The sequence below is a fragment of the Pseudorca crassidens genome, chromosome 6, assembly GCF_039906515.1.
Source record: "Pseudorca crassidens isolate mPseCra1 chromosome 6, mPseCra1.hap1, whole genome shotgun sequence".
NCBI lineage: Eukaryota > Metazoa > Chordata > Mammalia > Artiodactyla > Delphinidae > Pseudorca > Pseudorca crassidens.
Genome location: NC_090301.1, coordinates 93,413,074 through 93,439,558, shown reverse-complemented (window position 1 = coordinate 93,439,558; position 26,485 = coordinate 93,413,074). Strand labels below are relative to the sequence as shown.

The 26,485-nt window shown below is 36.8% G+C and overlaps 1 protein-coding gene across 15 annotated transcripts in view; it reads left to right on the top strand.

Annotated features, from left to right (window-relative positions):
• Positions 1 to 26,485, top strand: part of R3HDM1 (R3H domain containing 1) — a 114,633-nt gene that overhangs the window by 35,446 nt on the left and 52,702 nt on the right. For 4 of the 15 annotated variants that reach the window (XM_067742078.1, XM_067742073.1, XM_067742070.1 and 1 more), the window contains 10 exons: positions 570 to 678; positions 768 to 863; positions 3,387 to 3,424; positions 3,528 to 3,578; positions 3,692 to 3,918; positions 7,685 to 7,939; positions 10,673 to 10,824; positions 14,661 to 14,762; positions 16,993 to 17,277; positions 23,550 to 23,673. In XM_067742078.1, coding sequence (XP_067598179.1) covers positions 570 to 678; positions 768 to 863; positions 3,387 to 3,424; positions 3,528 to 3,578; positions 3,692 to 3,918; positions 7,685 to 7,939; positions 10,673 to 10,824; positions 14,661 to 14,762; positions 16,993 to 17,277; positions 23,550 to 23,673 — 1,439 coding nt within the window. The remainder of the gene's footprint in view (positions 1 to 569; positions 679 to 767; positions 864 to 3,386; positions 3,425 to 3,527; positions 3,579 to 3,691; positions 3,919 to 7,684; positions 7,940 to 10,672; positions 10,825 to 14,660; positions 14,763 to 16,992; positions 17,278 to 23,549; positions 23,674 to 26,485) is intronic. The other 11 variants (XM_067742085.1, XM_067742084.1, XM_067742080.1 and 8 more) reach the window with 10 other exon arrangements.

Here is a 26,485-nt window from a genome sequence, read left to right as displayed (position 1 = left end):
AAAGATGATATACAGGCTTTGAGTCTTACATACCAGGGCTCCAAGTATGGCTCAGTCATGTACTTGCCCTTTGACCTTGGACCCTTGCTTTAGCCATTTGAACCTCAGTTTTCTCAGTAATATAATAATAACAAACTTCTACTGAGTGTTTACTGTTTTAAGTGCTGGTCATCTATTGATTCATTTCATCTTCACAACAGCCATATGAAGTAGGTACACTGTAATTCCTATTTACAAGTGAGGAAACTAGGGGAAATAAAGGTTAATAAGTAACTTGTGTAAGTCCTAAAGCACAACTAAGTGTTAAAGCTGAGTATTTGAACCTTAGCAGTCAAATTCCAGAGCCCACAATGTATTTCATTACAGCCTTTCAGTCATGACATGGGGTAGTTAATATTTTCTCATTAGATTGTTTTGAGGAGTAATTGAGATAACATAAGTATCTATTAATGGCACTAGTGAGTGGTAACTTATATTTATCACCTTCTATAAAGCGTTATATTTAACTTTTCTGTAAATATTTTGTATTATCTCTTTTGTTCCCTTGGTTTTTGCTTTTTTTTTTTTAGACCTGATCAGAAATTTAATGAACATATTAAGGATGATAAAGGTGAAGACTTTCAGAAACGATATATCCTCAAGAGAGATAACTCTAGCTTTGACAAAGATGATAACCAGGTAACCTAGCATGACTAGAGCATTTTTATAGGTGCTGGACTTATACCAGCAGACCATTTTCCCAAGATTAATTGTTCTCTTTTCTTCAGATGAGAATACGTTTGAAAGATGACAGAAGAAGCAAATCTATAGAAGAAAGAGAAGAAGAGTACCAGAGAGCTAGAGACCGAATATTTTCCCAAGATGTATGTTCTAACTTATATTTAGCTCTTCATGTGTAAATATATGCTAATTGCATTATAGGGGTTCACTCCTCCCTCAATCTATTGATCACATATACTTCTAACTACATTTGTTACATATAAAGTCACCCCTTTAGAAATACTGCAGACTGTCTTGTTCATGTTAATGATTTAGTAGTTTATAAAATACTACTTTGCACCAGTTGTATAAACTTTTCAAAAGTTGAAAGCAGATCGACTAAGGAGTAGTATATTAGACTGAGTATATAGTTTATGTAATATTTTTTTCTTCCAAACTTCTCACAGAGTTGAGATTTTTAGAACATTGGTCACTGTCTACAAAATCATGTACTCTAAATCCTACTTGTTAGTGGACTTTTCTTGATAAATAACTTGTTTCTTCTTTTAAAATACAGCTAATTGATTTTTCAGTTTAATATTTGTTTTCTACTTTATAAGTGATTATATGGAAGAGATCTTTGTTGTTGTTGTTGTTGTTGTTGTTGTTGTTTTTTGGCTGCTCTGTGCGGTGTGTGGGATCTTAGTTTCCTGACCCGGGATCCAACCCACACCCACCGCTTTGGGAGCTTAGAGTCTTAACCATTGGACCACCAGGGAAGTCCTGGAAGAGATCTTTTAAGTGGCTGATTACTTTACACATATATTTAAGGGAGAATCAGTTTGATTTTACCAGTATCTGTTAAGCACCTGCTCTGTGCAGTACAGGGTACTAGTCAAGGATATAAGAATATATGTAGGGCTTCCCTGGTGGCGCAGTGGTTGAGAGTCCGCCTTCCAATGCAGGGGACGTGGGTTCGTGCCCCGGTCCGGGAAGATCCCACATGCCGCGGAGCAGCTGGGCCCGTGAGCCATGGCCCCGGAGCCTGTGCTCCACAACGGGAGAGGCCACAACAGTGAGAGGCCTGTGTACCACAAAAAAAAAAAAAAAAAAAAGAATATATGTAATTTGTGTTAATACCACCAGAGATAGAAGTTAGCTCTGTATTAAAAAAAAAAAAAACGTAAATGACATTAAAATCTAGACTGTCAGTTAAAACTTTATAATATTCAACAAATCTTATTGATCATGTATAGTAGGTGCTGTGCTGGGCACTGGAGAACATATCCATGGACATTTACATTAATTTATCTCCCAAACAACCCTATATATGGTAGATACTATCACTGTTTTTATTTTATAGATAAGTAAACTGAGGCTCCAGGAAACTAAGGAAAATAGACAAGGATCATCCAGCTAGAAAATGCCAGAGTTGGGATTTCAGCCCATGTCTTCTGAACTCAGAGCCTAACCTAGATCTATTTCCTCTCTCTAGTTTGTAAGATGGATGAGGTCTTTACCCATGATGAGTATTCAGATAATGACAACATGGTGTGTGATTTGTATAGAAACGTGAAGGTAAAATAAGGAACACAGCAGAGAAGCACCACAAACCAGAATTGAGGAGTGAGAGGGAGAGTTAGCTTCCAAGAGAAGAACTGAAGGAGTGAAGTATTACGTGTCCAGGGTCAACATCTGCAGCGAGCCAGAGATAAAGGAGAACTTGACACATGAGGAATTGAGAGATTCAGAGTACCTGGATTGTAGCCTAGGTGACAAGAATTGAGGGACGTTTCAATTGGAGAAATAAGCAGGAAGCAGGTGACTTGCTCCTGAAAGCTAGTTAAGGAGGTTGGGGCTTTTAGCTAGAGCAGGGGTCAGCAAACTTTTTCTATAATGGGACAGATAATGAGTATTTTAGGCTTTTCAAGCTATATAGTCTTTATTGCAACAACTCAAATCTGCCATTTTAATATGAAAGCATCCATAGACAATACACAAATGAATGGGCATGGCTGTGTTCTGATGAATGTATATTTACAAAAACAGGTAGCTGACTGTAGTTTGTGGACCCCTGTGCTAGAACGAAGGGGGCTATTAAGGAGGGAACAGGCGTGATCAGATTGATATTTTAGAGAGATAGCTATGGCTTCTGCTGTTTAAATTGGATGAAAAGAGCAAAACTGGTAGCTGGAAAACTAGAAGACTGTTGTAATAATACAAGATGCAAAACAGATGGTTGCCTGAGTTAGGTTAATAGCACTGGAGGATTTTGGCTGTAAGCTACATTGAGGCGTAGCTGCTAGTTCACTGCTACAGCTACTGCCAAAGCACAGGTGATCAAAATATTTGTTGAGTGAAGGAGGTGGAATCTACAGACAGGTGTATACTTCGAATATGTAATAGTGAAAATGGGTTCACTTGTTAGATATTTGAATTTCAAGCTACTTTGTACAACAAAAATGAATGGCTTCAAAAATGTGTATCTGTTAAAAATAAGCATAGTATCTCCAAGCCAAAATAATTTTTCATTGTCACTTATTTTGCAACTTATCACCATGTTTGATTTGAGGGGTGAGGGTAACTACTTTTTTAAAATTGTTACACGATTTTTGTTGTCATCGTTAGTTTCCAGATGGCGTTATCCGACAAATGCTCAACTTTTTATATCTGTTCTTTCTTTCTAGTCCCTGTGTTCCCAAGAGAATTATATTATTGACAAAAGGTGAGGGGCTTTTTAACATTTGTTTTGCTAAGTGTCTCACTGATGCTAATAAAAATAAAAATGTTTTAAAAAAAATAAAAATGTTTTATGAAAATGCCAACAGAATCCAAGATGAGGATGCTAGTAGCACCCAGCAGAGGCGCCAGATATTTAGGTATTGGAAGCATGTTTTCGTGCAGTACACAGTATTGAATATTTAAAGCATTTTTTAAATAATTTTCCTTTTTGTCTCTATTAGCTTCTCAAAGTTTTATTTCTAAATTACAGAGTTAATAAAGATTCTTCAGGGAGATCAACAAATAGCCATCAGAGCAGCACTGAGAACGAGTTGAAGTACTCTGAACCACGACCCTGGAGCAGCACGGATTCAGACAGCTCTCTCCGAAACTTCAAGCCCGCTGTAACCAAAGCCAGCAGCTTCAGTGGAATTTCAGTTCTGACAAGAGGTGATAGTTCTGGAAGCAGCAAAAGCATAGGCAGGCTTTCAAAAACAGGTATAAATATCTGTCTAGAACTGTGCAGTCAAAACATTAGTTTCCCTAATGTTGTCTTAGCTCTTTATTCATCATGTGGCTTCTGTAATTATCCTAAAATATAGGATTCCTACCAGCAGTACATTGAGCACCTCCAAAGTACTTAAGAGGTAACACGTTTACTGACATTAGGATTCTCTGTGTGAGAGAGATTTACAGAAGGCATCTTTCCTTACCTAGGATTAGTTAACATTGATTGCATTTTCAGCTAATACTGTCATTAGCTGAAATTCAGCTAATACTATCATATTATTGAGTGCATTTCATGATAAAGTTCATTTGCCATTCCAAAAAAAACATATAAAACTGCTGAGTTTTTGAGGAATTTAAAAACTAAAGAAATATAATACAATGTAATTATTATGGATAAGTAGAAATTTCAATAACATTCTCATTCTACTAGCTTCTTTGCTTTTAGATTACATAACTTTTAGGCTCCTAGCATTTTTCTCTTTTCACTTTCACTGGCTTCGATACTAAAGTTCATGTCTCTTTTAGGATCCTCACGGATCTTTATTTGTATCCCAAAATAAGCATGAAAATCAGCAGAAATGGCTCTTTATCCTTTCGGGTAAAGCCTAGATATATGGTTTTACACAGATAACAATTGAAGGGAGAGGTGTAAATTTGAAGGTGACAGAGTAAATTTTTCTCATCTCTGACTGTAATTCAGTACTTTAAATTCTTAAGGTTTGTGAATTGCACTTGTCATCTTTTTAACTTATAATGTGTATATTTAAAATGTCTTAGTGTATATGATAGACTCTTGCTAAAGATAGGTAAATGAATATAAGAAATATGCATATGTACCAAATATGCATTTATTTGATAAACGGTCAGTCATCATGTCATCATAACAGGAAAAAAAACTACTCATGTGTTGTGAGAAAGTCATTTAGACACACAGCCAAATGAAAACATTTTTTTAAATTTATTTATTTATATTATTTTGCTGCATCGAGTCTTAGTTATGGCACGTGGGATCTTTTGTTGCGGTGCGCAGGCTCCAGACTGCACAGGCTCTGCACAGGCTCAGTAGTTGCAGCGCACGGACCCAGTTGCCCAGCAGCATGTGGGATCTTAGTTCCCTGACCAGGGATCAAACCAGTGACCCTGCATTGCAAGACATATTCTCAACCACTAGACCACCAGGGAAGTCCCTAAAACATTTTTAGAACATGTACTATTTATAATCTATATTATCTTCAGAGATGAAAATAAATATTTAATTCTTTTATTAGGAAAAAACTTTTTTTCATATAGTTCTTGGAGATAGTCATTTTTGGCACAACTTAAAATAGAAGTTATCCTTCCGAGGCAGTCGCTGTAGTGTATCATATTTGTTTATGTCATTCATTAAAAATTAATTCTCCATCCCAGAGTCAATTCTGTTATTCAAAACCTAATTAACTATTTACATCATCAAAATCTTTTCTTTTCTTTCATTGTCTCATTGTCTACCTTAAGCCATTATACTGAAAGTCGGTGACTTCTTCAGTCTCTGTATAATAGAAAATTAAGTAGATTGGAGGCAGGAAAGCAGTTAAAAATAAATTATCAAATTAGCTTATTAAGTACAGTGAGAAATAAATTTTAAGCTGATGCTAATGTAAGTACTTAGAATATTTTTATTCTACCTTTGTCCCTTGCTATGATAAAAAATTGAAAGTTGACTTTACGTTACAGGAAGATGCTATGATTACGAGCTGAAAATGAAAGTCTGCAGTGAAACCTGACAGTTGTTTCTCTTGATAGAGAATTATCATTTTTGATATTTCCTACACTACTCTTAATCTTTCTGTGTTCTTATAGATAAGGGGTTTCTGATATAAGAGGTTTTGGGCATTTGGCTGTGCTAAGTTCTTTGTCCTGGGGGAAAAATTATAATCTGTATATTCCTAGGTGTTAATCTAAAAGGTAAAAATATACATAACTTTGTCCTTTTGGGAATGTGGGTAATGTGTTTTTTGTGGCTGTCTGTGGCTGCTGTTACTGGGTTGGCCAAATAGTGCCTTCGGTTTTTAAGTAAAAATAAAAGACACATTTTTCATTTTCACCAAGAACTTTATTGAACAACATATTCACCGTTCCATTGCCTTCTGCCATTTTTCAGGCAACTTCATAATTCCATCTTCCCAAAACTTTTTATCTTTTTGAGCAAAGAACTGTTCCAGGTGCCTTTTACAGTCTTCAAGAGAATTGAAATTTTTTTCCATTAAGAGAATTTTGTAAAGACTGAAATAAATGGAAATCCAAAGGTGCAATGTCTGGTGAATACGGCAGATGAATCAGAACTTCCCAGCCAAGCTGCAACAGTTTTTGCCTGGTCATCAAAGAAACATGCCATCTTGCGTTACCTCGATGGAAGATTATGTGTTTTCTGTTGACTAATTCTGGACGCTTTTCTTCGAGTGCTGCTTTCATTTGGTCTAACTGGGAGCAGTACTTCTTGGAGTGAATCGTTTGGTTTTCCGGAAGGAGCTTATAATAGAGGACCCCCTTCCAATCCCACTATTTACACAATCACCTTCTTTGGATGAAGAGTGGCCTTTGGTGTGGTTGGTGGTTCATTTCACTTGCCCCATGATCTCTTCCATTCCACGTTATCTTATAGTATCCACTTTTCATCGCCCGTCACAATGTGTTTTAAAAACGGAATGATTTCGGGACTTCTTGGTGGCGCAGTGGTTGAGAGTCCGCCTGCCAATGCAGTGGACGCAGGTTCATGCCCTGGTCCGGGAAGATCCCACATGCCGCAGAGCGGCTGGGCCCGTGAGCCATGGCCGCTGAGCCTGCACGTCCGGAGCCTGTGCTCCGCAACGGGAGAGAGGCCACAGCAGTGAGAGGCCCCCATACCGCAAAAAAAAAAAAAAAAAAAAAACCGATTTCATTACATTTCAGTAGAGAATTTCATGTAGAAATACAGTCGAGAGGTTTTTTTCACTTAACTTACGTGGAACCCAAACATCAAAGCGATTCACATAACCAGGCTAGTGCAAATGATTTTCAATGCTTGATTTGGATATTTTGAGTATGTCACCCATCTCCTATGTAGTATAACGTTGATTGTTCTCAATTAACGTCTCAGTTTGATCGCTGTCAACTTCAACTAGTCTACTCAGCTCTGGAGTATCGTCCAGCAGGAAATATCCATCACGAAAGTTCGCAAACCACTTTTGACGTATTCGATCAGTCGCAGCACCTTCTCCATACACGGCACAAATCTCTTTTTGCGTTTCAGTTGTGTTTTTACCTTTTTTCAAATAATAAAGCATAATATGCCGAAAATGTTGCTATTTTCTTCCATCTTCAATATTAAAATGGCTTTACAAAAATTCACCAATTTTGGTAAGTTTTTTTTTAACTGCAGCTGTCACATACAGTCTAACAAACTTGTTTCAAATAAAGTTAAAGAGAACTAAGTGCTACTAGAGCCATCTTACGGAAGAAAACCGAACGAATCTTTTGGCCAACCCAGTATTATAGACTTGCTTTAGTTGCATGCTTTGGCTATGACTTCTTTTGCAACTTATGTGATCAGTTTTGCTGTATTAAACATGTTCTTGGTGGAGAGGGGAAGCAAAATTGTACAGTAAGTCAAAAATAGTTCATGCTTTTATGTGGTAACTGCATGTTATGCAATGTGAATTTTATTGTTACTTATTTAAAACTTGTGTTTTTATATGAGGTTTAAAAAATTCCCTCTTTTTCATTACTCCTCCCCTAGGTTCTGAGTCTTCTGGTAGTGTAGGGTCATCTACGGGCTCTCTCTCTCACATCCAGCAGCCTCTTCCAGGTACAGCTCTCAGCCAGTCTTCTCATGGCGCACCTGTCGTCTATCCAACTGTCAGCACTCATAGTTCTCTTTCCTTTGATGGTGGCCTAAATGGGCAAGTCGCATCTCCTAGCACTAGCTTCTTTTTGCTTCCCTTGGAAGCGACAGGCATACCACCTGGCAGTATTCTGATCAACCCACAAACAGGTTGGTATCCAGAAAAAGGTTTATTTCAGTTGAGATATCAGGAGTTATCTGAAAACTAAAGAATATGTATTAAATGTATTATCTGTATATGCATTGTCAGCTTTTTATATTTCATGTGTGATTAGCATTTTCCCTAGAACTTTAATAAAAACACTTTATGCTAGAGAATGTTAAAAGACATTTATATCAGAAAGTATTTTTCTCCTTGTGACATCCATGACATCATCTTTTAGGCCAAATAATTAAGAAACAATTCATTTCCTAGAAATGGGACAACCACCTTTGAAAGAACTTTATTTGATAGAACAGTTTTACCGTGGGAAAAATAGTATGCATTTCATGAAGAAGGAGAACGTTAGCAGCTCTTACTTCTTACGTAATGCGGTGGAAAGAACCCATAAGTAATTGCTCTTCTGAATATGGTAACTGTTTTCTACTTAGGAAAAGCTAAAGAACATCTTATTAGTAGTGAAAGAAAATAGATAGTCGTTATGAATTAATATTGACAACACATTCCTTGCAATTAGATAGTACTTTGTATTTATTGTTTATCATGTGTCATGTACTGTGTTATGTGCTTTAAATACATTACTTATAGCAACCCTGTTAGGTAGGTGAAATCTACATTTACAGATAAGGAAACTGAACTTCAGAGAGATTAAGAAACTGCAGTCATAATACATTTCATTATGTATATTGGCAAAAATGACTTATATTGAGAAAATAAAATTTTTTTTAAATGGCAAGAAGTTTTGGTTTCTAATCAAAATAACATAGCCCAATCATATGGTAAGATAATGAAAATAACCTTAAGTCATTCAATAACCTTCCTTAAAGATTCAGATTTAGCTAATGTGGTCATATCAGCATGGCAGTAGTTGGGCAAGGTAGATACAGGTGAGAGTGTCAGAGTCTCTGAGTGTCCTGAAACCTGCCTTTTGTTTGTTGTAGGAAAAACCATGGCTGGGAACTTGTTACCTTCAGATTTCATTTGCATCTCTTTTTTAAGATAAAGTATTCAAACTTTTGTTTCTGTTGTAAAAATGGAATTAGCGTAAATAACTGACTCTTCAGAAACTCAGTTTTTGCTTTATAACCGTTATCTTCTGATCCTTCAAGTCTATTATATTACTAAACTTCCTGTTTTCCTGGGGCAGAATATAAGATGATTTAATATTTTACTATTTTCTATTATTTTTAATTCAGAATATTAGTTAACATGGTTTTGGTAACGTGGAAGCTTCATTTGAGTAGAAATGAGAAACTAAGCAACCTGAAATTAAATTGTATACTTAATTTTAAATTAGCCCAAAAGTGATCTCTTTGTTTTTGAGAACAGCATCACCACACATCCAGCTTTTTTCACACAATCCTTAAGTTACTTTTAAACATGCTTTCACTCAAGTCTTCTCTACCATTTTTTTTTTCAAAATTATTTATAACAATCAACAAATATCCAGCATGGCTTGCTTTTAGTTATCTATAACCATCACATAAATTATCAGGAAATTAACTGATGAAAATAATTTGACTTTGGAGAATTTTTTCCACTTGACAGCAATGGAACAGTGTATTCTGCTTTCCCAAATATTATTTTATTATATGTCACAAGTTTATTTTAAAGAGAGGATGTTTTGAAGGCAGTTTAAGACACATAGATATTCTTCCCATCCTAAAAGGGTATGTAGTCAATGATCTCTTTATTTCACATAGTCCTTTCATTTTTCTTTCTTTCTTTTTTTAATAATCTAGTGTGTTTTTTTAAATCATTCAGTGTATAGCAAGGAAAAATACTACTCTTTGAATCTGTTTATGTGTACATTGAAAAAGTCTGGAAGGAAGGTATCCAAATTGTTGATGATAAGATTATGGGGAATTTATTTACTTTCTGATCTGTATTTGTTAGTTATTCTGTATTTGTTAGTTATTTCTAAGAATATTACTTTGCATAATAAGAAAAACTTGTTTAGAATGTATGTGTAGAGAGTTACTTAAAAGTATTCCTCCTGTAATTGGTAACCAATAAGAATAAGCCTCAAGATCAGTACTAAAGTTCTCTCTCGTTTTATTTCTTACCTATGAGTAAAGCTCATTGGAAGTGAAGGGAAATTTTTTTAGAAAATTATTTAGAATTTTTAAATTATTTTCTACTTTTAACAAGTTAGAAGTTATAAAATAAGGACACTGCCATCAACTCCACAATTTGAAATTTGAAGTTATCAACCATTTTAATTTTCATCAGCTTTTAATCTTACTAGTTAAATATATGCAGTGTGACCTGTAAATTAGATATTTCTTACCATCTAACAGGCTAATTAATAAATTTCCAGTATCCCAAAGTCAAGTATTTTTTTTTCCCCTTGAAACTGAAATGTTACACAATCCTGTAACTCAATCCCTTGAGCAAGATGTGTTTCAGAATTGAGTTTCTTGGAAAATACTGTGTAGTATAAAACAACTCAAGTGGTTTCTGGCACGGCACCCCCATAGTAAAACACCACAGCAAAAATTTTGAATATTTACTCTAAGTGGGAAATATAAAGACTATTAATAGGCTCGTGTAAGGTCAGGCTTTGCTTTCCAAGGTAAGAAAAGCTTTTGGTTTCCAGAACCTTGACGCTTTTGGAATTATGAATCAGGACTGCAGACATGTGCTGTAAGTTGTCTGTAGAGAGACCTATATTCGGTCTCCATCGTAAATGATCTTTTGTTCTTCCTTTTTAAAATTTTCAGGTCAGCCCTTCCTAAACCCAGATGGGAGTCCAGTTGTGTGTAGCCCTCCTGTGACTCAGCAGCCAGTTAGAGCCCAAGTGCCTGGACCTCCACAGCCGCCTCTGCCAGCACTGCCACCTCAGCAGCAAGCAGCCCATCACATCTTCTCACAGGTGCACACGTCCACGATTACACAATGCTAAGTTCACCTGCCTTTGCATATTTGTGACTAAAGTCACTAATTAGAATCGAGAGAGCCCAAGTAAGTGTCTCTTAGAACTTTAGTATTCTCCACCAGTGATGTCCTACTCATCGCTCGTAGGAAGAGAGGTTAACTTCAAGGGCTTTTCTGCTAATGAAAACAGAATATATATTGGAAGGAAGGGAAATTTTTATCTCACGACCCTGTATGGTGAGTATTTTATACCTTGCATTTCACAACAGCAGGCAAGGGACCAGAGGAATAAAAAGCAAAACTAAGATAGTTCATTACCCCAGTGAGCAAAGTGAGTTGTTCTAAGATTCAACAGATCGAGCACTTAGAAGAAACTGAGTTGACTTGCCTCGCTACAAGGTACTCTCCACCCCACCTGCTCTGTGAAAGATAAAGACAGAAACATTGATTTAGAATTCTCAGTAGTACTCTTAATAATATCTTGAATTTGTATAAATGTTTAGAGTTTACACATGCATTTTCACATTCAAGCTTTTCCCCTGTAGATGTGTTACTCATTCTTGCTGAACTTGACTATACTAGTGTAAATTCTTACTTTCATTCTATCTTTTAAAGGTTGTGTAGCATATCAAAGGCAGTTTGTACAGTTATTTGCACCTCTTTTTCCCTGGAAGACGATCTAAATATTCCACTGGTGAGAACATGCAGAGTAATGTTTTGTGAAAGAAGTATAGTGATAAACTTGGACTGGAGAAATTTCATTAGTTTTATTCACAAGTTATATTTGTACTGCAGGGGTGAAAAATGTATGAGCAGTTTGATAAAGTTATCAAATATTTTTAAACTAATGCAAATAATTATTGCTCTGGCAATTAAGACTTGTAATACTGGGCAAGGCAGTTTCTCTGCAGTAGGACTTCAAGGTGTTTGATGCACTTCCAGGACCATACAATGAATTCATATATGTAGAGGAAACTGTCTAAAACTACTTCCAAAGACTCCCATACCTACTTCCCAACCCCGTTTGATTACATACACTCAGGTACATATTAAACTACATAAAACTCCCTCCCTGGCCTTCTCTGCCTTGGTTTCATTCAACTTGGTCTTGAAGTGTTTCCCTTTCATCTGCTATTGTGTGGTCATCTTTGCAGTGCTGTGAATTTCACCAGGAGCTTTATAGGGCTGATTTTCATTTGATTTAATTCAATGGAAATAATGTTAGCCAGGCACCTTCAAAAAATCCTAAGGGTTTAATCTGTGGTTATATGTTTCAGATTATTATCTCTTAGAAATAGCTTTGCCTGATTTAGCTTTAAAAGACAGTCCTAAGTGAAGATGTAGGCAGCTTAGTTTAGAAATGCTGTCTTAGGGCTTTCCTGGTGGCGCAGTGGTTGAGAGTCCGCCTGCTGATGCAGGGGACATGGGTTCGTGCCCCGGTCTGGGAAGATCCCACACGCTGCGGAGAGGCTGGGCCCGTGAGCCATGGCCGCTGAGCCTGTGTGTCCAGAGCCTGTGCTCCGCAACGGGAGAGGCCACAACAGTGAGAGGTCCGCATACCGCAAAAAAAAAAAGAAATGCTGTCTTAATAGACTATAACTTGAAATATTGGGGTATGCCTCAAACTCCATGGCTGTTTTTCCTGGCATTGCTTCAGGTGTTTCTGGTAATTCTTCGTCAAATACAAGAATAGAGAATTGATGAACAAATGATACTCAGTAGCGATCTCTTGCACACTGAGATAATCCATCCATGAAATTTCAAATAACCAAACACAGTAATGCTGTGATTTCCAAAGCCTTCAAATGGGCTGCGTTCTTGAAACCAGTCACTTTAAGTGGATGTTATTTTACAGCCAGTTGCAATTTAAGTAGGAAAAAGGAAGTGCTAACGCTTTTTCCTTTCTACTTAGTGTCAGAATTTCACTTTGATCAGCCAGTCTTCTAGCCCACATTTTTCTCATTACCACTTGACACTCTAGCAGACATTAAGTCCTACCCTTAGTGCTCACAGTGTTCTTCTTTCTTTTACGCCCCAGCAGACTAAGGCTTTTGTTTCATCTGACACTGACCTAGTAGGTCACGTTTTCTGGAAGAAAGTTGTGTCTTAATGGTTGTCTGACTTAATAACACATTATATAGCTTGTACTTGGTAGTTTTAAAGCCACAACACCTCATTTAGTGTGATATGTGCTGTCATCCATTAGGAAGCTTGCTAATTTCTAATCAAGAGGTTAGTGAGGAACCAGTGGCTACTCTGTAGATTTTCAGCTTATACTTTTTTTAGTATGTTAGCTCTAGAATTTTTTGTGGAATTCTAAACTAATCTAAGCCTTTCATTTTTTCCAGAAACTGTTGTGTTGATTTTGTGGTGGAAGGGCAAACTCATCATTATACGTCTTAGTCCTAAGAATTTCTCCTTATCTAGATTATTCCCTGTTAATTTAGTTAATTTTAGTTCCCAAAATTAACTAAATCTTATTTAGTTAATTTTGCGTTTCTGAAGTATACTGTTTGGAGATATTGTCCAGGGAGATTCTTGTATATATATTGTAACCAAAACTAAGAGTTTTCATTAGATAAAATGACTTGGGTTCCTCCAGTGCTTGTTTAAATGGTTGTATACAGGTCACTTAATTTCCCTTAACCTGATTGCCACCTGAATGGTAGATTATGATAGTCATTAAACCAATATATATATTGTCCTTTGTAATAAACTATATAAATGTAAGACTGGGAAACTAAATGCCATTATTAGCCTATAGATGGCCAGCTGTATTCCCTAAAATTTAGAAAGGATTGAAACCTCTTTCATGTTTCAGAACACCTGTGTTTTGAGTGCCCTTGGGAAACATAAAACTTAAAATTTTTTTTCTCTGGAATGCAGGAGTATTTCGTTAGTAAAAAGAATTTCAAATAATTACAGTGGATCGTCAAACCACATGGGTTTGAACTGCGAGGGTCCACTTATACATAGATTTTTTTCACTAAATACATAACTACAGTATACATGATCTGTGATTGGTTGAATCTGTGGAGTAGAATCTGCAGGCACAGGACCAACCATAAGTTATACACAGATTTTTGACCGTGCAGAGGGTCAGTGCCCCTAATCCCTGAGTTGTTCAAAGACCAAGTGTAGTTTCTCAGCTCCTAATATTCTCTCAATAAAAATTTTTAGTGAGAAGAAAACTGTGTTTATCTTCCTCATGTAAAAAGATCTGTTTGTGTGTGTGTGGACGCGCTTATATGTATGTGTGTGTTTTCTTTAGGCTATTAATGGTACTCACAGTACATTTTTGTTTAAAAATTGCTAAAATTTAGGCAGTTTGGTCCCAAAAGAGTTATCTAATCATACCTTATCAAATAGAGAGGATACTTGGCCATAGGTATTATGTAAGATATACTGTCTGATAATAAGAGTGAGTGAAGTTTTTCTTTTATTACTTAGTGTTACATAGCTAAGTAGAACAGCCCCGTCATCAAACCAGGAAGTAAGGATAAATGGTTTTGCTTTTACTGACTTAACCCAGGGGTCTTGTTAGATAATAGGATTTGAAATGTCTAAATTACCTGTTGCAGTGAATCTAATAAATACTTTTATGGAAAAAATTATCTTTCTAATTATGTTTTAAATTTAAATGTATGTTCTCAAAATTTTTCTATGTAGAGTTTCTTCGCTTAGTATTGTTTTTGTTGTTTCCTATAATGTTGTATTTTAGGTGACTTTGTAGTTTTAAGTTATTGCCAAAAAAAGTGTAACTTTCCATTTTATGCAATTCTTCTAACATTTTATTCCGACATTAACATTGTTTGCCAACCTGTTATTCCTTAGCCTATTCGTCCTCTGCAGCCCTCTTCACAGCCTGTTCAGTACTCTACAGCCCCTTACCCATCCCCGTTCCTGCCAGTCTCACCCACCCAGCAATACTCCGTGGTACTATATCTCTATTCACCTCCTGCGTTGTTTCTGTGGATGGATGTGTGATGAATCCTTGTGAATGTGATTGATGTGATATGTTCTTTTGTGATTTTCTAAAGTCAGGGTTACGTACATTTTGAAAAAGCATTTCTAACCTGTATTAGAAATAATTTATTCTCTTCCATAAAATATTTGTTATATTGGCTTATCACAGTGATTGTATAAAGCCTAATCTTTTCCTCCCTTTTCAAGTCCTAAGATGTTTTAGCTAATTTTCTCATTGAGGCCAGTGCAGGTCTGTGCGGTCCTGGGGTGGCAGCTTTCATCTGGGTTTAGGCTTTCTGTTCTTTCCCCAGTGCCCCAGGTCCAGTAGACTTAGTATCAGTCATTAGGGTGAATTGGAGCTTCCAATTACACAAGACATCCTCCTTAGTGTATTTCCAAAGAGGATCTCTAGATATGTAATCTGTGACTAAAAATGATGGTACTTCATTTAATCCAAAGTATGCCCCAAGTTATACATCTCAGTAAGAACTCAGATACACCGTTGCCATGTGTTCTCTCTGTGACCTTCTCTAGTTACTGAGCATATGAGGGCACCATATAAAGTACCTCCTGCATAGTGCCTAACATGAAATAGATATTCAATAAGTGTTAATGTCCTTCCCTTTAGATGAATCTGCCTAACCACCAGTATACTTTTCCCAGTGATGCTCTTATTTTTCAGACTATCTGGCCATCACATTTTGAAATCACATCCAGGTTAAATTATAAGCTATATCTTAAAATCACTTGCCACTTTTTAGAAATGTTTTGTTTTGTTGGGGGTGTTTTTGTTTTAAGCTTGAGGCAACCTTATTTACCAGCCTTGGCTCTGAATGATTTTCGAAAATCACTTTCAGTCTGAAAAAAATGAAATTTTGCCAGCATTGAGAAGGTTGACAACATTTTTAGAAATACCATAAAAACCTCAAAAATGTTTTGGAAAAATGGCAGATCATTGGATTAAGAAAATGACTTTTTTTACCAAGATGACTCTGATGGTGGTATATAGTTATGGTATCTCTTTTTAAAATATTTGGCCATATTACGTTGTAATTACAGCTAGTAGGTATTTGTAAGTATATTTTCCTCTTCTGAAACTACTCATTGAATTCTATGAATAGGGCTAGACTCTGTCAGAACAACCATTTGGGAAGAGTAAAGCCATATACTTTCAGTCACTAAGTCAGGTTCCCTTTTTTTTCAGTCCCTTTATCATCTCCATAGCCTTAATTTACTTTGCAGAAACCAGCAGATTATAGAAATTGCAGACATGTCAACAGCTTTGATCTAACAACTCAATTACCGCAATATTTTAAGTAACTTTTTTTCAAATTTTCCCTCTTAACAAAATATGGTACATATTGTCGCCAGTCTGTGGCTCCTTGGGAGCAAGGGAATGCCTTTTTAACTCCATTATCGTCATATCAGTGATATTATGTAGACTAGTCAGAATTGATCCTTATGCTGTTGAGTCAGAGAAACATTTGTCAGATGGCATATAAATCGTAACTCTTTCTTGGCTGGGCACCATTGCCGGCTCTCTTAAGTAGCAAAAGCAGTAGGAAACTGTCATTTGGATTATATTTGTCTAACATCTGACTTAAGGATAAACACTGTGGAAGAGTTTATGACCAAATTATTGTTGAGAGATTAGAGTGTGCATCAGGGAGGGTAGATTTTATATATTTTATTTCATTTCTGCTAGTATATTTGATTGTTAGGTATGGGAGGAGATACAGAAATGCATAGAACCTGAATCTTGCCTTCTGGGAAGAAGGGCACCGATTTAAAGTAAAGAGTAATTAGTACCATGCGCTGCTAGACTCCTGGTCTTCGAAGTCCTTTCAGAAAATGTTAATTGTATAATATAAAAGTGTGCCTTTAGTCTTCATTTAGATAGTGTCTTTTCATTTTTTTATTGTGTAATGTTACACCCTACTCTTTTCTGCATGCTATACATTTCCGTTAGATATATTTTATGAGTAATTTGCAATGATAGCATTGTAATAGTCCTACCTTGCTGCCTTAGAGTTCTAATTTTCTTGAAGCTGTTCTTCTATTAAGTCATGTCTGTTGCAGATACATGATTTCCGTAATATATACTACTGCAACTCTTCTTAAAATATGTGAAGTATTTTTCTTTGATAAGTTTGGTCTATGTATGGAAAGCTTACTGATTTCTGACTTCTCCCTTTGTTAGCAGGACAACCTTGGGTCTCAGTTTAGCCACATGAGTCTTGCCCGCCAGCCATCTGCAGATGGTTCTGATCCTCACGCCACCATGTTCCAGTCCACTGTTGTTCTTCAGTCCCCACAGCAGTCTGGTTATATCATGACAGCAGCCCCTCCACCACCGCCGCCACCGCCTCCTCCTCCGCTACCACCTGGGCAGCCAGTCCCTACTGCTGGCTATTCTGCCTCTGGTCATCCTGTCAGCCAGCCTGTGCTCCAGCAGCAAGGATATATTCAACAGCCCTCTCCACAGGTACATGGCTTTTTCATCTTTTCTCTCCTGTGGAAGCCTCTCATTTAAGATCACTTTTAACTTTAGAGAGGTTTTTTTTTAATTTTTTTTAATTAATTAATTTATTTTTGTCTGTGTTGGGTCTTCGTTTCTGCACGAGGGCTTTCTCTAGTTGCGGCGAGCGGGGGCCACTCTTCATCGTGGTGCGCGGGCCTCTCACTGTCGCGGCCTCTCTTGTTGCGGAGCACAGGCTCCAGACGCGCAGGCTCAGTAGTTGTGGCTCACGGGCCCAGTTGCTCCGCGGCATGTGGGATCTTCCCAGACCAGGGCCCAAACCCGTGTTCCCTGCATTGGCAGGCAGATTCTCAACCCCAGCGCCATCAGGGAAGCCCCTAGAGAGCTTATTTTTAATTTCGCATGGATAGGATTTGTGAGAACCTGTAAGCAAAGCTTGTAGTCATCTTCCCTTTTGGAGATTTTCAAGTTCATGCTAGACAACCACATGACATGTAGACACTTCAGTTGGAGGGTTACACTATGTGATCTTTGAGTTTCCTTCTGACTCTGAGAAGTTTTTTTGTTCTGATTAGCTTAAGAGAAACACAGTAAAGTAAATGCACTATAAAAATAAAATGATACATTTTAAGAAGAGGTAGATCATTTTGGGGAGAATTAACATCTTAACACCATTGAATCGTCCAATGCACGAACATGGTATCTCTCTCCATTTATTTAGATCTTCCTTAATTTTTTGTCAACAGTATTTTGTAGTTTTCATCACACAAGTGTTACACGTATTTTTTTAATATATCCCTAAATATTGAATGTTTTAAGGTGATATTCTAAAGGAGATTATTTTAAAATTTTATTTTCTATTTGTTCATTGCTAGTATGTAGAAATATAATTGTTTTTTATATACTGATCTTTTATCCTGTGGACTTTCTAAATTTGATTATTCTACATATATTATCCTTTCCAATCTATATACCTTTTGTTTCTTTTTCTTGCCTTATTACATTAGCTAGGAGCCCTTATGTTGAATACTTTCAACACAACAGAGGGAAGTAAAAATCTCTAGAATCCATGTATTAACTTAAATATAAGTTTTGAAAGTATATATGCTTTCCTTGTTTCCAGCCGTAAGGGTAAGCGTTCAGTCTTTCATTAACTGTGATACTATATGTGGGGATTTTTGTACAATTTTCTAATATTCCTAGTTTGCTAAGAGTCTTTACCATGAATGGATATTAATCTTGTAAAAAAAATTTTTTGGCATCTATTGAGGTGATCGTGTGGGGTTTTTTCCCCTTTAGTCTACTTATACAGTAAATTACTTTGACTTTTGAATGTTAAACTAACCTTTTGTTTCTGGAACATACCTCACGATATGTAGTGATATATATATCATGATATAGTTATCTTTTTTATATATCACTGCGTTCAATTTGCTAGTATTTTCTTATGGATTTTTGCATGTATGTTCATGAAGGATATCAGTCTGTAGTTTGCTTGTAATGTCTTTTTCAGGTTGTAGTACCCAGGGTGGTACTGACCTCAAAATGAGTTGGATAGTGTTCCCTCCTTTATTTTCTAAAGGATTTTATGTAGAATTGGTGTTATTTCTTCTTGAATATTTGCTAGAATTGCACTAATGAATCCATCTGGACCTGGATTTCTTTTGCAGGGAAGGTTTTTTAATTATGAATTCTTATTTTTTAGTATTAAATAGATATAGGGCCGTTACAATTTCCTTTTCATTTTGGATGGTAGTTTGTATCAATTTCATTTATGTTGTGAAACTTTTTGGCATAAAGTTGCTCATATGTAATATCCCTTTTCTATACTTTTAGTATCTTCAGGATCTAAAGATATTAGTAATTTCAGTCTTCTTTTTCCTTTATTAGTTTAACTAGAGGTTTATCAATTCTCTTGATGATGTTAAAAGAAAAACAGCTTAGAAGGGCTTCCCTGGTGGTGCAGTGGTTGGGAGTCCGCCTGTCAATGCAGGGGACACAGCTTTGTGCCCCGGTCCGGGAAGATCCCGCATGCCGCGGAGTGGCTGGGCCCGTGAGCCATGGCCGCTGAGCCTGCGCGTCCGCAGCCTGTGCTCCGCAACGGGAGAGGCCACAACAGTGAGAGGCCTGCGTACCGCAAAAAAAAAAAAGAAAAAAAAGAAAAACAACTTAGGGCTTCATTAGTTTTGTTTATTCATTTTCTATTTGAACTATTACTAATATAAGGTTTTTTTGTTTTGTTTTTTATAAATTTATTTATTTATTTATTTTTGGCTGCATGGGTCTTCGTTGCTGCACACGGGCTTTCTTTAGTTGCAGCGTGCAGGGGCTACTCTTTGTTGCGGAGTGCGGGCTTCTCATTGCGGTGGCTTCTCTTGTTGCGGAGCATGGGCTCTAGGTGCACGGGCTTCAGTTGTTGTGGCTTGCGGGCTGTAGAGTGCAGGCTCAGTAGTTGTGGCGCACAGGCTTAGTTGCTCTGCAGCATGTGGGATCCTCTTGGACCAGGGCTCAAACCCGTGTCCCCTGCACTGGCAGGTGGATTCTTAACCACTGTGCCACCAAGGAAGTCCCCCTTTGACTTTTTAGACCCATGATTTACGTTAGAAGCATGTTAATTTCCAAACGTTTGGGGCTTATGGTTACCAATTTCTATTTTAGTCGCATATGGTCAGGGAATCTACTCTAAGCTTTCAGTGTTTCGGAACCTGTTGAGTCTTATTTCATGTCCCAGCATGTAGTCTCTTGGGGAATGATTTGTCTGTACTTGAAAAGAATTTGTACTCTATCATTTCAGTGCTTTGTGGGGGGTTTTTTGTTTGTTTTTTTGGTTTTTGTTTTTTTTTGCAGTACGCGGGCCTCTCACTGTCGTGGCCTCTCCCGTTGCGGAGCACAGGCTCCGGACGCGCAGGCTCAGTGGCCATGGCCCACGGGCCCAGCCACCCCACGGCATGTGGGATCTTCCCGGACTGGGGCACGAACCCGTGTCCCCTGCATCAGCAGGCGGACTCTCAACCACTGTGCCAACAGGGAAGCCCTGTGGTTTTGTTTTTTTAGATCAAGTTCACATAACGTAAAATTAAACAGTTTGAAGTGAACAATTCAGTGGCATTTAGTACATTCACAATGTTTTGCAACCATCACTATGTCTAGTTCCAAAACATTTTTATCACCCCAAAAGAAAAGTTCATACCCATTCCCCTCACCCCACAGCCCCTGGCAACCATCAGTCTTTATTCTCTATAAAGAATGGATTTACCATTCTGGATACTTCACATTAATGGAGTCATGCAATACGTTACATTCTGTGTCTGGCTTCTTTAGCTTATCATAATGTTTCAGGGTTAATCCTGTTGTAGCATGTATGAGTACTTCATGCCTTTTTATGGCTGAATAATATGCCATTTTATATATATACCACAATTTGTTCATCTTCAACCATTATTGAATTTGGGATGTTTCCACCTTTTGCCTATTGTAAATAGTGCTCTATGAGCATGTAGGTTCGTGGATTTGTTCGAGTATCTGTTTTCATTTCTTTGGGTATATACCTAGGAAAAAATTACTGGATGATATGATAATTCTATGTTTAACTTTTTGAGGAACTGCCAGGTTGTTTTCCATGGTGTCTGAACCATTTTATATTCCTACCTGCAGTGTATAAAGGTTCCAGTTTCTCCACATCCTTGCCAACATTTGTTATTTACCATTATTATTATTATTATTATTGCCATCCTGGCGTGAAGTGGTTATCTCATGGTTTTGACTTGCATGTCTATAATGATTAGTGATATTGATCATCTTTTCATGTGCTTGTTGGCCATTGTCGATCTTGGGAGAAATGTGTAAGTCCTTTGCCTGTCTTTAAATCAGATTGTCATTTAGTTGACCTGTAAGAATTCCTTGTATATTCTGGATTCTAGACCCTTATCAGATGTGTGTTTTACAAATATGTTCACCCATTCTGTAGGTTGTCTTTTCACATTTTTGATAATGTCTTTAATGTATAAAAGTTTTTTTTTAATTTGGTGAAGTTCACTTTATCCATCTTTTCATTTTGTTGCTCATGCTTTTGGTGTCATATGTAAGAATCCATTTCCAGACCGAAGGTCATAAAAATGTATCCCTGATTTCTGCTAAGAGTTTTATGGGTTTAGCTCCTATATTTAGGGCATGTATCTCTTTTGAGTTAATTTTTATATATGGTATGAGGTAAGGGTCCAACTTCATTCTTTTGCATGTGTATGTCTACTTATTTCAGCATCCTTTGTTGAAGATACTTTTCTTTTCCCGCTGAATAATCTTGGTACCCTTGTCGAATATCAGTTGACCATAAGTGTAAGAGTTTATTTCTCAACTCTCATTTTTACACTATTTATATCTTTAGCCAGTACTACACTGTTTTATTACTGTACCTTTCTAGTAAGGTCTAAAATCAGAAAGTGTGAGTCTTCCAAAGCAATTATACCCCAATAAAGATGTTAAAAAAAAAAAAAAGTGTGAGTCCTCCAACTTCGATCTTGAAGTACTTGAAACCTGTTTTATCTGACTTTAATATTAGTGGCTTCTTTTGATTAGCACTTAAATGATATGTCTTTTTCCATCCTCTTATTTGCAGCCTTTAAAGTATGTTGTTCACATACAGTATATAGTTGGTATTTCCTGATATATTCAGTCTGATTGGAGTGTTTAGTCCTTTTATCTTTAATATATCACCTGACATGGTTAGATGTAGGTATGCCACATTGCTATTTGTTTTCCATTTGTCATATCTGTATTTTACTCCTGTCTTCTTGCTTTCCTTCCTTTATATTATTTGAATTCTTTCAGGGTTCTGTTTTATCTCTTCTGTTGCCTTTTTGTCTACAGCCCTTTGAATCTTGTGCTTATGTGGTTTCCTTAGGGACTATGATAGGTATCTTTAGCTTATCAAAATCTACTTTGAGTTCGTATAAAACTCCAAGAAAAATGTACTAGTCATGTTAAAAGTATAATTCCATTTACCCTCTCTCCATTGTTTGTGCTATTGTTGTCATATATATTGCATGTGTATACATTATAAAGAAAAATTTGATGTTATAATTTTTGCCTTAGTAGTATCTTTTTTTTTTAATTAGGAGAAAAGGAAGAATGTATTATTTATACACATCACACATACTGAAAAGTATAATAATGGATTAGATCCGAAATCAGGATATATCTATTGCTTGCTGATACCTCCAGGAAAAATTAAGGGATCACATGTATGTTGTGTCTTATGTTTCAAAAACAGAAGAATATTACAGAAAATTTAGGCGGCTCTTGGCTTACAACTGATCCAGGAATTCTGTGCTTGGCTGGTTTCCAGATGAAATGGGCACTCTTTAAGATTTCCACAGATCTCTGGTCTTTTAGAAGTAACCCAGTCAGATAAGCAGAACCTAAGAGAACCCGTGAACCTAATAAAGTTAACACATACTTCCATATCACTGGATTAATTGTTTATTCTTCACCCCAAACCAGATCAGATTACTTTTAGAGAAATTCACAGCTGATACAGATAGCTCTGGAGGGAAAACTAAATCAAGATAGTCTTATTGGCATTTTTCCAGCTTTATTAAGTATAATTGACAAATAAAATTTGTATTGGCATTCTAATTTGCATTAGAAATATGAGAAAAATTAAAGAATGGAACCAGTGCAAGTGTGCATTAGTGTAGGAATGGATAAACTGGCTTATTTATGTGGTGATTGCTGTTCAGCAGTTAAATTGAATGAGCTAGCGATTTGTGCTCAAAAACAATGTTAATTGCGAAATAAGTTGCATGAAGTTATATAGAGTACCGTAAATGTACACTTTTAAAATTCTCAACAATTGTATGTATGAATAACATTACACACACACTAGAAGCTTAAAAACATTTATGGGAATGATATATACCAACTTCAGGATAATGCTTTTTCTATGGGATATAGAGCAAAGGAATGTTGGAGTGAGCCTTAGCTATTTCAGTAGTACTTGGTAAAAGAGAGAAAAATCTGAAACAAATATGGCCCCAAAATTTAAATCTACTAAATCTGATCGGTGGGCAAATTGGTAGGTGTGTTTTGTTATGTATACTATGTTTGAAATTTGAAAATTTTTTTTTCAGGTAAATTTAAAGCTAAGAAAATCAGTTTTCAGATGATTACTATTTGGGAGAATTATTACTCATTACACTCCAATGTTCCTGGCAGGAAAAAAAAAATTCTGCTGCGGAAGTAAAATTGATTTTTTCTTTTTTCCTTAATGCTTATCCTAGATGCCAGCCTGTTATTGTGCTCCAGGCCACTACCACTCCAGTCAACCTCAGTATCGCCCAGTCCCTTCTGTCCATTACAGTTCACATCTAAACCAACCACTGCCACAGCCTGCACAGCAGGCAGGTGAGTATGTGAGGTTAGGAATTCTTAGCTTTCAGTATTGCTGTTTTTTCATCCTGCTTTTATTTCAGTCTTACTGTTAAGATACTGCCACACTCAGTCTGTCAAAGGTTTCAGATAGGTGCATACCTATGAATATGCAAACCAGTGAGATGAAAAGAGTGGGCCGATCTTAGCACCCTCCAGGGAATACCACAGTGTCAGGTTTCTATACTAAAGAGTTGGAAGCCATAATGAGAAGATTGTACCAGGTGAGCAGCTTCCAGGTACTCACTGCCATTGTAGCTGAAGCCTCCTCTACAGCCTGGTAATCCACCTGTGGTAAACAGCAAAAGGCAGACAAGGCAAGTTAAGATGTCTGCTGAACAGCTAACCAAAAACAAGGACCAGAATGACCTAACTGTGGTTGAGAACTCTAGCCTAGTGAAGATATTTTGATGTCTTAGTCTCCGCAGGAGTGCCTTAAAAGGAATGAAGTTCTTACACATCTTTTTTGTGTTTTGTTTTTGTGGTTGTATAGTGAAAGGTATTTTTAAACCAAATGCAGTCAAATCCTAAGCATATCAAACATATTAGAACTGTAAAGATAGTTTTTCTTTTGCCCCTTTCAAATTTTCTTTAAGCATTCTGTGGAAACAACTGTGATCTCAGTATAAAAGCTACCTTACTAATTTGACTGAACTCATTCCTCTCTATGCTTCCCACCTACATGTGTACTTCTGCCCCAGATGTTTAATAAGGTATTCTTTTCAGCCTTTTATAACTCTAGGTGTTGAAGGAGAATTTTTATTGGTTTCTTTGAATCCTTTTTAGCTTCTTGTCGCCGTTTGAAGGTGCTCAGACTATGTCAGCATGATTAGCTGAGGCCACATAACCCTCCACTGCTACTTACGCAGTTTCTTGCTCTTGATAATGTGTGGAACTCTTGAGGGGTTCCACAGTTTCAGGAGAAAGACATCTGCACTGGGCGGTCTGATGAGAAGTGTTCTTGCCTCTCCTCACTTGTGCAGTCTTCACTCATCATTGTGAGTCATCAACTTCCTTTACCAGATATTACTCTTATTTATATCTCCCCAGCAGGGGAACCTCCAGGTCCTCAGTCTTGCTCTCAGGAGTTGTCTTGTACTTAATGTGTAGGTTTTTCCCTTTTTCATGTTACTGGCCTTGTATTGTATGTGTGACAAATGTTCTTCCAAAGGATGTTGAGTGTATACAGTGGTCATTTTGGCCAACTTAGAATTTGTCCTCTGTTCCTAAACTTTAATAATACATTCCACTTCAAATAACCTAAACTAGTATATTCTCTAATTTTGAAAGGCATCAGAAGCTGTCCTTATACCTGGGCACATTGGTGATGACACTGCTCACTAACTTTAAATACATTGTTGTTTTATTCTAATAGAAATTATTTCCTAAGTTTTCCTGGGCCTCCATGACTGACTTTTCACATCATAATTGTCATGATTTTTTTCTTCCAAAATTACAATACAGATTACAGCTAATGTTATGATAATAAAAAAAAATTTGTCTTAACTTTCCCCATTCAAATATCTTGCATGTAACTAATTAACTTATTAGTTCATTAGTACACCCTATTAATGAGGCAGGCAAAGAAACTTTGTTCTGTATTTGTGTGGGCTTCTTGGTTCTGTTCTTTTTCATGGCAAAATTTTTATTCCTCTCCATTGTCAAACTGCCTACAAAATTAAAACTTTTAATCACAGGTAATCACATTTGCTCATGCAAATGCCTCTCTTTCAAAAATATTCCCACTTAATGGACAGCAACTGTAAATGCTACGCCTCCTAATTCAGGGCCAAAATATCTACATGACAGATGGCATATGTTTGTCATCGGTGATGTTTCAATTGTGGGGTTTTTCCTAATGCTGGTTATGGTGAGAAGGAAGGAAACAGTAAGTCAGATTGCATCTAGACAGTACAGGCACAGAAAAGTGCATGTGTCTGAATGACTTTTGACATTGTGTTTGACTCTTAAGAGTCAGTCATGGGCTTCCCTGGTGGCTCAGTGGTTGAGAGTCCGCCTGCCGATGCAGGGGGACATGGGTTCATGCCCTGGTCCGGGAAAATTCCGCATGCCGCGGAGCAGCTGGGCCCGTGAGCCATGGCCACTGAGCCTGCGCGTCCTGCTCCGCAACGGGAGAGGCCCATGTACCGCAAAAAAAAAAAGTCAGTCATAATATAACACTTTATAACTAGAGTTGGTTTCATGTCATTCAGTTTGAAGAATAGAAGAGAAATAAATCCTCAGAGCACCCTTACATGAAAGCGAAAGAAATGCTGTTATGCTAATAAGTAGAAGAGAAAATTTCCCTTTAAAGAAAAAGTTCAGTTGTGCCAGTGCCATGTATTGTGTTGGTAATTATACTGAACCTTTTTGTAGAATTAGTAGGAGTTGGATGATTATATAATCTAAAGATTTTTTTATTGTTAGCCAATGGTTATTTTTTATGTCAAACTTGACAGAAAAAATGTGCGTTTATGTTTGTGTGTCTCCTAACAGAAAAGTGAAATGCACTGGGAAATGGACACAGGAACTTTTTGTTCTGATTTTCTGTACAGATTTATAGCAATTTCTCAGTAATTTACATTTTTATATGCAAACATCATACTTTTTGGATTTCATTTTTTATTTTTTTTCCTTGTAATATTTCTCTACATTCCACCATCCCCATCTGATTAAAATTAGAAATAATTTGTTACATCCCTTACTTTTCTTTTTCTTGTCAAATAACATTTAGTCAAGAAGCATATTGTTTTATTACATAAAAGGATGAAACTAATAATTCAGCCAA